The sequence below is a fragment of the Salvelinus namaycush genome, chromosome 24, assembly GCF_016432855.1.
Source record: "Salvelinus namaycush isolate Seneca chromosome 24, SaNama_1.0, whole genome shotgun sequence".
Taxonomy (NCBI): domain Eukaryota; kingdom Metazoa; phylum Chordata; class Actinopteri; order Salmoniformes; family Salmonidae; genus Salvelinus; species Salvelinus namaycush.
The window spans coordinates 16,485,564-16,497,754 of record NC_052330.1 but is presented as its reverse complement, the minus strand read 5'-3'; the positions used below and the strand labels follow the sequence as shown (position 1 = coordinate 16,497,754).

Here is a 12,191-nt window from a genome sequence, read left to right as displayed (position 1 = left end):
CCTCTGATTGAGAACCATATTAGGCCAAACATAGAAACAGACAAACTAGACACACAACATAGAATGCCCACCCAGCTCACGTCCTGACCAACACTAAAACAAGTAAAACACACAAGAACTATGGTCAGAACGTGACACCCAATGCTTGGAAGTCTGCTGCAGTGATACCTGTTTTAAAAGCTGGTGACTCAACACTGGTGGAAAATTACCAACCTGTAAGCATTCTTCCAGTGCTATCAAAAGTAGCTGAAAGATGGGTGGCTGATCATCTGACAAATCTATCCAAAACGGTACACATGATTTATGTGGTTCCTCATATGTTAGACGACAGTTGATGATAGTGTTGTTGTTGTTAGAATAATGTAATGATGTAATGTATTTTGTATTTTTTGTTGTTTTAGTGAGTATTTGTATTGTGGCTGTGTAATTGTCCTTAGCTGCCCTGGGACAACGGGTGCAAATGAGCTTTTAGCTAACCCCGACACATTTACATGGATGTTGAATTATTGTAATATTGATTCATGTGCATTGTCCCTATAAATAAAATGTCAAATGTTTGCTGATCCTTACAACTTTGATCAGTTTGGGTTTTTATTACAAGCAGTTTACAGTCATGCAAGTTTTAGACTATAGGTAATAACTAAGCAGAAAAAACAGCAATCCTTCAGATGCATTGTACACTAGTGTTTGCCAGTAATGTCCTTGGCTCTCCAAACAATCATTACATTACATTACAATAAAACCATAAATGTTAACCAGTAAATGTTGAACATTATTTTAGTTTGTAAATAACAGCTCAATAATATTTTCCAAATGCTGGCAGTGGCAAGTGTTTTGTGCTTAAATGTTTCCAATCACTGCCTCTAAATTATTTACTGAAATACAGTATACTGCATTGGGTGTAGTTATAAAAATGTGTGTGTAGCTTAGAGCGGCCTTGAGGTGAGAAAGCATAAGTACTACTAGTAGAGAGAAGATCATATATATATGAATATTGCTGATCTGTTTTACTTGTTTCAGTCCATGCATATCTGGAAACAAAAGAAAGACAGCAACATTTTGGGATAAAAGGCCTTCATTTGTTACCTTAAAATTGGGGTTTGGTTCAACTAAAAACTAAATGATCCAGAGAGCCTTTATACACAATAAAATTATTAATGGTCATTAAGTATGATCTGTTTCATCTCTTGTCCGCACAATAGCAGAATGTGGCATTAATATAGGCTTACAATTGTTAGGATGTGTTTGGTTTGGAAAGATTAGCATAAAGAATTCTGGTGCCTCTGAGGATATCATGACACAAGGCGAGACCCAGATGCAGACACGAGGCAGATGGTTGGAGTCTAAGATGTTTAATAATCCAAAAATGAGTAGGCAAGAGAATGGTCGTGGACAGGCAAAAGGTCAAAACCAGTTCAGAGTCCAGGAGGTACAAAGTGGCAGACAGGCTCGAAGTCAAGGCAGGCGGGTACAGAGTCCAGAAACAGGCAAGGGTCAAAACCGGGAGGACTAGAAAAAGGAGAATAGCAAAGGCAGGAGAATGGGAAAAAACGTTGCTTGACTTGGAACATACAAGACGAACTGGCACAGAGAGACAGAAAACACAGGGATAAATACACTGGCCCAGAGAGACAGGAAACACAGGGATAAATACACTGGGAAAACAAGCGACACCTGGAGGGGGTGGAGACAATAACAGGTGAAACAGATCAGGGTGTGACAGAGGAAAAAAATGCATTTGCGATTTGGCTCCAGAGTCAGTGAAACGATTGCTTCATACCCATGTAAATAGAGATACAGGATTACATAATTGGGAGAAAAAAATCCAACATAGATGTTTTCTCTTGATTAATGCTATGTTTATTTGCTTTGGGAGTTAGGTGAAATCACATTTTTTGACAGAAGGAAGTCGTGCATGATTGTGCCTTGTGGTGATTGTTCGATGTGTTTTCTCAAAAGGTCACGGGATGGAACTGCCTTATGAACAATGAAAATGGTTAAGCTGTTTCCAAAACAAAAACTCAGAGAGAGGTAGAGAGAGAGATGTAGAGAGAGAGAGGTGGAGAGGGAGAGGTAGAGAGAGAGACGTGGAGAGAGAGAGAGAGAGAGAGGTAGAGAGAGGTTGAGAGGGAGAGGTAGAGAGAGACTTGGAGAGAGAGAGAGAGAGAGAGAGAGAGAGAGAGAGAGAGAGAGAGAGAGAGAGAGAGAGAGAGAGAGAGAGCTGGTTCATATTTACAATGTGTAGCCTAACTGCAAGTCACTTATGTCTGAACCCCCTTACTACAAGTGCTTGCAGAATTTGGCTTGAAGGAAAGCTATAAACCATCCATCCTCATTTGTTTGAATATATTTTAAAGCAAGCACATGATTAACAGATTACACAAATTATTTTTACAGTAGCAGTAGAAACTAAACTAAAACATATAAAATGTTATAATATGTGTAGCCTATAACATGCCTTTGTAGAAATATATGAATGACCTTAACCTCCAATCTGCTTTAAAGCACAGCCATGTTCTTCATTGATTAGTTCCACCTTCCTCCTGTTAATAGTCAGGGGACATTGTGTACTCATACATTTAGATGTTTTTTAATGTAATTTCTTCCTGCTGTGAAGATATACAGATATCCCATCTGATGTGAGAGGTTATTGTCCTTGCACCCATTGTACCAAGAAAAACATGACATGTATCATGCTTGATTGGATATTTGTTGCTGTTCCTTGTTTCATAATCCACAGAAAAGATAACCCAATCGTTACACACAAAGCTTACTGTCTATGAGATATATTTGCTACCTTTTCACCACTCTCCAATAAAGACTATAAGTAGGTTCCTTGAAACATGATGCACATATTTGGTAAAACAAACATAAAACTACAACATTGTGAGATGTTGTGTCTGATCCCATGCTGTGTGTATGTCAAGCCCTGACTTTAGTTATATTTGTTTTCTTTATTTTTTGGTTAGGTCAGGGTGTGACAAGGGTGTGACAAGGGTTTGTTTAGTTTTTGTATTGTCTAGGGTTTTTTATCTTGTCTAGGGTTTTTGTTTATCTATGGGGATTTTGTATGGTCTAGGGCAGGGGTGTCAAACTCATTCCACGGAGGGCCTAGTGTCTGCAGGTTTTTGGTTTTTCCTTTCAATAAAGCCCTAGACAACCAGGTGTGGGGAGTTCCTAACTAATTAGTGATGTTAATTCATCAATCAAGTACAAGGGAGGAGCGAAAACCCGCAGACACTCGGCCCCCCGTGGAATGAGTTTGACACCTGTGGTCTAGGGGTATGTAGGTTTATGGTGGCCTGAATTGGTTCCCAATCAGAGACAGCTGTTTCTCGTTGTCTCTGATTGGGGAGCCTATTTAGGTTGCCATTTAACATGTTGGTTTTGTGGGTAGTTGTTTTCTGTTTTTGTGTCTGCACCAGACAGAACTGTTTTGCTTTCGGTTTGTTGTTTTTGTTCGATTTGGTTTTTTGGATTAAATCATGAACACTTTAAACGCTGCACCTTGGTCCACTATTCCTTCAGCCCACGAGAAGCGTTACAGTGTAGCTCAGAGAATGTATGTGATCATCCAACTTTTCAGTGACTGAGACCACAATCAGCCTGAAACACTGGTCCAACCTTTAGATTAAAAACACCAGCATCATGTCTCGTGTGGTTAAAGTTACAGGCACAGAGGGATTGTGAGCTTGTTTCATGTGAAGTAGCCTGTGATGCTTGACCTTCATGGTACCCAAAGCTGCAATTACAGTGCATTCAGAAAAAATTCAGACCCCTTGACTTTTCCCCATTTTGTTACGTTACAGCCTTATTCTAAAATGGATTAAATTGTTTTTCCCCCTCATCAATCTACACACAATACCCCCCAATGACAAAGCAAAAACAGGTTTTTAGAAATGTTTGCAAACCCCCCCTGGAAATATAACATTTACATAAGTATTCAGACAAAGGGTACTTTGTAGAAGAACCTTTGGCAGCGATTACAGCTTTAAGTCTTCTTGGGTATGATGCTACAAGCTTGGCACACCTGTATTTGATCAGTTTCTCCCATTCTTCTCTGCAGATCCCCTCAAGCTCTGTCAGGTTGGAGGGGGAGCGTTGCTGCATAGCTATTTTCAGGTCTCTCCAGAGATGTTTGATCGGGTTCAGGTCTGGGCTCTGGCAGGGCCACTCAAGGACATTCAGAGACTTTTCCCGAAGCCATTCCTGCGTTATCTTGGCTGTGTGCTTTGGCTGTGTGCGTCGTTGTCATGTTGGAAGATAAACTTTAACCCCGTCTGAGGTCCTGAGAGCTCTGGAGCAGGTCTTCATCAAGATTCTCTCTGTACTTTGCTCCGTTCATCTTTCCCTCGATCCTGACTAGTCTCACAGTCCCTGCCGTTGAAAAACATCCCTACAGCATGATGCTTCACCGTAGGGAGGGTGCCAGGTTTCCCCCAGATGTGACGCTTGGCATTCATGCTAAAGAGTTCAATCTTGATTTCATCAGACAAGAGAATCTTGTTTTTAATGGTCTGATTCCTTTAGGTAACTTTTGGCAAACTCCAAGCGGGCTGTCATGTGCCTTTTACTGAGGAGTGGCTTCCGTCTGGTCACTCTACTATAAAGGCCTGATTGGCAGAGATGGTTGTCCTTTTGGAAGGTTCTCCCATCGCCACAGAGGAACTCTGGAGCTCTTTCAGAGTGACCATCGGGTTCTTGGTCACCTCCCTGACCAAGGCCCTTCTCCCCCGATTTCTCAGTTTGTCCGTGCGGCCAGCTCTAGGAAGAGTCTTGGTGGTTTCAAACTTCTTCCATTTAAGAATGATGAAGGCCACTGTTTTCTTGTCGACCTTCAATGCTGCAGACATTTGTTGGTACCCTTCCCCAGGTCTGTGCTTCGACACAATCCTGTCTCGGAGCTCTACGGACAATTCCTTCGACCTCATTGTTTTTTTTTTTCTCTGACATGCACTGTCAACTGTGGGACCTTATATAGACAGGTGTGTGCCTTTCCAAATCATGTCCAATCAATTGAATTTACCACAGCTGGACTCCAATCATCTCAAGGATGATCAATGGAAACAGGATGCACCTGAGCTCAATTTTGAGTTTCATAGCAAAGGGTCTGAATACTTATGTAAGTAAGGTATTTCTGTTTTTTATTTTGAATACATTTTCAAAAATGTCTAAAAACCTGTCTTCGCTTTGTCATTATAGGGTATTGCGTATAGATTAAGGCTGTAACGTAACAAAAGTCAAGGGGTCTGAAAACTTTTTGAATGCCTTGTATATCATTACAAATCCTTACATTTTTATTGCAGAATCGATTCCTTACTGCTGTTAAACCAGCTAGGTTATAATTGTTTTTCTTCTGTTGGTTATGATAACCAATGCAGTTGATTCATGCACGTGAATGAATGCTTATAATGAGAACAATAAGTCATAGTACAGAACACAAGGAGCTGGATCCCTGGTTAGAAACAAATAGTAGAGTAATGGGGGAAGTGGACAACAAAATGTGATACAGCAATGCATAATGGGTCTAGGTACTGTATTTGCTGTCTACTCTTGCCATCTACAGGTGAAAGTTATGAACAAGTTTACTTAGCAACTTATGGTTCATGTAAATGTTTTAGGCTTGAGTCTGACCTGGAAAGTAGGCTATATGGGCGAGGGCTGGTACCTCTGGTGTGTGACCATGCTGATTTGGTCTGGGTGGGGGAAAGAGACACATGACAGCGGTGCCAGGTGTGGTTAGGCATTAACAGATCCACCCCAGATCCCCTTTCTGTTATGGGATCCAAAACAAAACTCCATGTAAATGTTTGTGTGGTTATTATCAGATGGATATGGATGTTTCTCTGCCCTCTGGAATGTCATCAAACTGTGGAGAGAATTTCACAGCCGCCTGGTGGAATCAATACCCTATGTAATAGACTAGTGTGGAAGGCTACAAGTGCACAATAGCATACATATACCATGACATAGTTGAATGTTGGATTGAATAGTTAAAGGCGCTTCTAGTTTGACGAGAGAAGCGTTTGTCTTTGGAACATTTTGTGACAGCTTAAACAGTTGTGTTTTCATTTTGTAACTCTAACAAGTATGTTTAGGCACCTAACTACTGTAATCAACAACCCCTAACACATACATTCCATGTGGGTGTGGCACATGTCTCATTCATACCAGCCAGGCAGCTTTAACCAGTCCAACCTGACTGAAGAGATCCTTGCACAAGCCATAGCCTGGACCAGTGGCAACCTGTCATTTAGAGCATCACATATAAAAAGAGGCGGGGAAGAGCCTGTTTTGAGCCCCACTGTCACGTTCTGACCTTAGTTCCTTTTTTATGTCTTTATTTTAGCTTGGTCAGGGCGTGAGTTGGGGTGGGCATTCTATGTTGTTTTTCTATGTTTTGTTCTGTATGTTATATTTCTATGTGTTTGGCCTAGTATGATTCTCAATCAGAGGCAGGTGTCGATCGTTGTCTTTGATTGAGAATCATACTTAGGTAGCCTGTTTTCCCACTATGGGTTGTGGGTAGTTGTTTTTCGTTTCAGTGTTTGCACCATTCGGGACTGTGTCGGTTTTCATTTGATTCTCTTGTTCTTTTTGTATTTTGTATTCATTCTCATTAAACGTTATTATGGATACGTACCACGCTGCACATTGGTCCGATATTTCCTACTCCTCCTCAGACGAAGAGGACGAAAGCCGTTACACCCACCTGTTTGGTTTGTTGTTGCCTATTTTACATATTGTTTTGGCAATAATACGTGTCACATATCAGTTTGCAAACAATGTAAAAAAAATAAAATATCATTGAGTTAATGAAGCTGCATACAAACATGGTCTCTTTTTTGTTTTCTTGAGTAAGTCAGCTCCAAAATGCAGGTGTTTCAGCCTTGTTCAGTGCTTTCTTTGGTGGTGGGGCAAGCCAGGGGAAAATACGGAGCGTTGCGTTGTGATTGTCTCAGTGTTCTGTCACTCATGTGGACACTATGTCACCGCCTAAGGGTAGACCTTGAAAAGACTCTAGCCATTTGGGGGCTGCCATAGAGTTACAGTAGAAGTGTAGGCTCAAGGTCATTGGCCACAGATAAAACAACGTCTAATCATGTTATATCTACAGTAGCTTTGATTGGACTGATCATGTCAAAATCTTAGCTATCAGTTATCATCATGAATCAAGTCAAAAATCTACTGGCAAATCCTTTTTAATCCTTGTCATATGAAGATAAATAATCAAGAGAAAATATAGATAAACCGTATCGGTGCTCATCGGCCATTCGACGTAAACATTACACAACAAGTTAGAAATCGCAAATTCAACAATGAGTGGTTTGGAAGGAATCAGTGGCTAACTGCAAGCATTGCAAAGCAATCATTAGCCTGCTATTCAGTGGAGTGGCTGTGTGGTCCCAAATCTAAGATTAAGGGTTTCTTTTCCTAGTTTAAAATGATAAACATTCAACATTGGCCATGCTGTCAATAAAGCATGATATGTGCCGCGCTCAAAACTCGCGCTCAAAACTCAAAACGACAACTGAGAACTTGGGAAAAATTAGCTATGACTGGGGAAATACGTTTTGAACTTTCATCCAACTCGGAATTGTAAATTGGGAACTCGGGCCTCTTTCTAAAGCTATGACCTGAAGATCACTGACGTCATCATGATTCAACCTTTTGTTTTTCGAGTTCCCAATTGTCTTGAAAGCACCATAAATCCAGAGAATGCCAGACTTCGATGACAAAGTATGATGACAAAATATACCCACGAATGACCGCCGCACCACCTTCCTGTTCAAGTGGCCACAGCACAACAAGGTCTTGTATGCTGCTGCATAAATTATGTAATATGCCATAGATATGTATATGGTAGCTTAGAAGGTAATACTAAGTGTATATTGTGTAGTAAGCTGTTAGTAGCCCATGTGCCTCACCCTAACAATTTGGTCTATTTTCTCCTCTTAATTTCCCCTCCTGTTCTGACTTGGTGATGCACATGTAGCCTATAACCTTTTTTTTTGAGAAATGTAATCATCGAATATTGTAAGAGCTTTCATTGTCTGCTTATATGCCCCTTTTATTTATCCAACGGTTCTGACTTGGTGTACAGAGAGAACACTGTAGGAACAGCCCGTGTTCTGAATTCTGTCGCTGTACATTTCAAAAGTGCTGAACAAATAGTTATATTGACTACGTCCGTTCTAGCTCGCTCTTGAATGTCTTAATCGAAATTACGGATTGCCTCTTATCCGCTTGTCGTCCCCTTATGCCAAAGTTTGTACATCTCAATTGTCAGTAGAAACCACATTTGTTTAAGCAAGTCAGCCATATCAGCTTTGTTTTTTTAAAAGGCAGTAAATGAGGCTGAATGAACTGTTCTGCTGCCAGACAAGTCTCCGCTGATAGCCAGGTGTAGCAGTGGTATAGTGCAATTCATGTATTGTTTAGTGTTGTGTTGTGGCTTTGCTGGCATGGATCCCACATATTTTTTGGGGGGCCCCACCAAGATTTACATGCTAAAATCGCCACTGGCCTGGACATAAGAAAGAACATGCCCCAATTATAAAAAATGTAATATTCTGATTAATGGAAACTCATTCTTAATTGAATTAATATAACACTGAATAGCATAAACTATACCATTACTCTCAACAGATCTTCTCCAACGTCATGGATGAAGCCTATAGTGTAGGTCCCGTAATACATAAGCATAGATAGGCCACTGATTCGTTCAGAATTCTGCCTGTTCCTGTTGGCTGAATAGGACACGTCAGCACTCAATTTTGTTACGTGTTCACTACATGGCATTCCAAAGTCCTAAAACGCTCTTCCGGATAGCATTGTAGTGATACATGACACCTCGCTCTTGGTAAGTCAACTCAACCACTGTAAATTAACTTCATGAATGGAAACAAATCTAATATGTCTGACATAGAGAATAATACATTATTTCATCATCTTGTTACTTTTCACAGGCGATACAGCCGATCGCTAAACTTCTAAACAGCAATAGCAACAGATGATATCGACCAACCGAACTGACAGATCCGTGTCAAAAGGAGTCATCATCAACGAACGATTTCTTCGCGTGCCAGTTTGTAACGTTCTGCGGAAACTGCTGCATTTGGGTTTCCATCGAAAATGGCAAATGCAAACAAGATGAGAACGCTTTCAATAGTCAGGTGATTCAAGCCATCATTATTGTATCCAAAGGTTGCCTTTAACGTTACGAAAATGAGGTTACGATTTCTCAAAAAGAACCTTCTCATTATCCTTGGTGTTTCATTTATTATTGCCACTGTCATGATCACAACACGTGTCTTCATTTCTGATGAAGTCACGGGTGTTGTCGCTCAGGAAAACATATTGTCTGATGACATGGCAAAGTTTCAGTACAGTTCTGTTCCAGAATTGATAAAGTCCATTTACAATGCTAATTACAAGCAATACGTTCAGAATGCGGACAAGTATCCTGGGGAGCCTAAATTGGTCCTGGTTATTCAGGTTCACAACAGACCAGACTACCTCAAAATACTCATCAAGTCATTGGAAAATGCCGCTGAGGTCCACAGCTTACTGTTGATTTTCAGCCACGACTATTTTTCAGAGGAAATCAATTACATAGTGCAAGGGATAACTTTCTGCAAGGTCTTGCAAATATACTTCCCCTACAGCACACAGCTCTATCCCAGTGAGTTTCCTGGGCAGGATTCACGGGACTGTCCACGAGACATATCCAAGGACGATGCTTTAAAAACAGGATGCCTCAACGCTGAGCATCCAGATTCGTATGGCCACTATAGGGAAGCCTCAATCACACAGACCAAACACCACTGGTGGTGGAAACTTCACTTTGTGTGGGAGCGAGTGCAAGCTCTGCAAGGTTACAGTGGCTTTGTTGTCTTCCTCGAGGAGGATAACTTCATCTTGCCCGACCTCTACCACCTCTTCAAGGAGATGGTTGGATACAGGAAGAGCAGCTGCCCTGACTGTGACATGTTGGCACTAGGCAACCACAACGGCCTGGCAGAATTTGATAAGCTCAGCAACAAGGTGCAGACTGCCGGGTGGATGTCTACCAAGCACAACATTGGCATGGGCATCTCCAGAGAGGTGTACTACAAGCTAATGGGGTGCAACAATGACTTCTGCTCCTACGATGACTACAACTGGGACTGGACCCTCCAGCACCTGTCAGGGACTTGCATCTCCAAGCCACTCAAAGTGCTGGTGGCACAGGGGTCCAGGGTTCTCCATACTGGTAACTGTGGGCTGCACCAGAACAAGGAGGCCTGTCGCCCTGAGCTGGCCCTAAAGAAAGCACAGGAGTCCCTTAAGCTTGCCAAAGCCTCCCTCTTCCCTCAGTCCCTGGCCCTAACAAACGCAGATTCAGTGGAGCACAAGGCTCATCTGAAAAACGGAGGGTGGGGTGATATCCGTGACCATGTCCTTTGTAATAACTATGCCAAACGTCTATGAACTATGGACTTCTCATTCTCTTTTTGATGTACTGAGAGGATTGAGGAAATAAGTGCCATTAAAATGTTCAGGGTTCCAAAGGCTGCAGTGTGTTATATATTTTTGTGTTTTTAATGAGGTCTTCCAAGGGGTTAGCAAAACATTTTGGGGGGTATGTTATGGTGTGTATGCAGCAGTGTGATTTATAGCTTGGTTGTTATTACTGTTATTACTAAAAGTAACATGATTGCCAAATATATTTCTTTCTTTTTCAAAACAGATTATACAAGCTGATTCTTTTTGCTTTCTCTTTTTATGTAACCGGGTTTGCTTTTTATTTCTTAAAAATTAAGACACATTTTAGTTGAAGTTAAGTAAAGCATTACAATGTTATAATTTATAAAAAAATAACATACAATGTTTCAGCGCCAGCAGTTAATTATTATGGTACACATAAATTACTTTACATAGAAAACAAAACTGAATCAGCGTTATACATCCTTGACTTCTATTACATGTCAGATCATTGCCATTTGTATACATTCTTCAGAACAAATAAGAGAGTTGAGCCTTTTGCCCAAATGGGGTGACGCTTGTCCAGCTACAGAATCCCTTACCCATCCACAATTATAATAGTTGTGCTTTAAATGATATGTGGTGCATGCAGTACAAATAGAAAAACAACAGCAAAGTCATTGTTTGATATGTAATGCACACAGCTATAGGTTATATTGTATATAGAAAGTGACAATCATGAAATGTCTTGTTATATATACATGCCACTAAACCAATGATCACTTTGTATCTGACAATTGGTTTTACTGGGGAATTACTTACTGTACATAACCTACAGTATGACATTTGTTTGACTGAAATGTGTGGTTAAAAAACCCCCAAATGTTTTACATTGGAACAACAGGAATTGACTGATATTGGTGGGTGTTTGATTTGTCATCATTATGACCTTACAAAGATTACCTATTTTTGCTTTAGCAAATATTTTCATAGCCTTGAACGATATTCCTCTTCCCTCCCCCACACCCAATTTGCCTAAAAGGGAAATTTGTTTATTTCCATCTTCTATGCCTTTGCATTTGACAATGCACCTGTTTTTTTTAAAACCAGCTGACATCCTTGGATCTTTCTTAAAATACAGGTATAGATGTAACCTAAGGTGCATTGATGAGTTTCCCTTCAGTAGTGGAAATGTGTAGGATGCAGTTGCTTCTTTTATTCTTATTTTTTATTAATCAGTGCCTTGTAGACATTCCCCTTTCTGCTGGTTATACCATGTGTAGTTTAAGATCTCATATGCAATATACACTGAGTATACCAAAAATTAGGAACACCTTCTTAATATTGAGTTGCCCCCCCCCACATCCCCCTTTTGGCCTCAGAACACTCTCAATTTGTTGGTGCATGGACTCTACAAGGTGTCGAAAGCGTTCCACAGGGAGGCTGGCCCATGTTGACTCCAATGCTTCCCACAGATGTGTCAAGTTGGCTGAATGTCCTTTGGGTGGTGGGCCATTCTTGATACACCCGGGAAACTGTTGTGTGAAACCCAGCAGCGTTGCAGTTCTTGACAACTGGTGCAGCTGGCACCTACTACCATACCCCTTTCAAAGGCACTTAAATATTTTGTCTTGCCCATTCTCCCCCTGAATGGCACATACACAATCCATGTCTCAATTGTCTAAGGCTTAAAAATACTTCTTTAACCTGTCTCCTCTCCTTCA

At 40.9% G+C, this 12,191-nt stretch overlaps 1 protein-coding gene across 1 annotated transcript; it reads left to right on the top strand.

Moving 5' to 3' along the window:
* The first annotated feature begins 8,779 nt into the window (after positions 1-8,779).
* On the top strand, positions 8,780-11,254 carry LOC120019015 (alpha-1,6-mannosyl-glycoprotein 2-beta-N-acetylglucosaminyltransferase-like). The gene is made up of 2 exons (XM_038962203.1): positions 8,780-8,863; positions 8,970-11,254. The coding sequence occupies exon 2, from the start codon at positions 9,229-9,231 to the stop codon at positions 10,471-10,473; it is 1,245 nt and encodes a 414-aa protein (XP_038818131.1). The 5' UTR covers positions 8,780-8,863; positions 8,970-9,228; the 3' UTR covers positions 10,474-11,254.
* The last annotated feature ends 937 nt before the right edge of the window (positions 11,255-12,191 follow it).

Coding starts and splice junctions, on each gene's coding strand:
- LOC120019015 (XM_038962203.1), top strand. CDS start 9,229: ATGAGGTTACGATTTCTCAAAAAGAACCTTCTCATTATCCTTGGTGTT.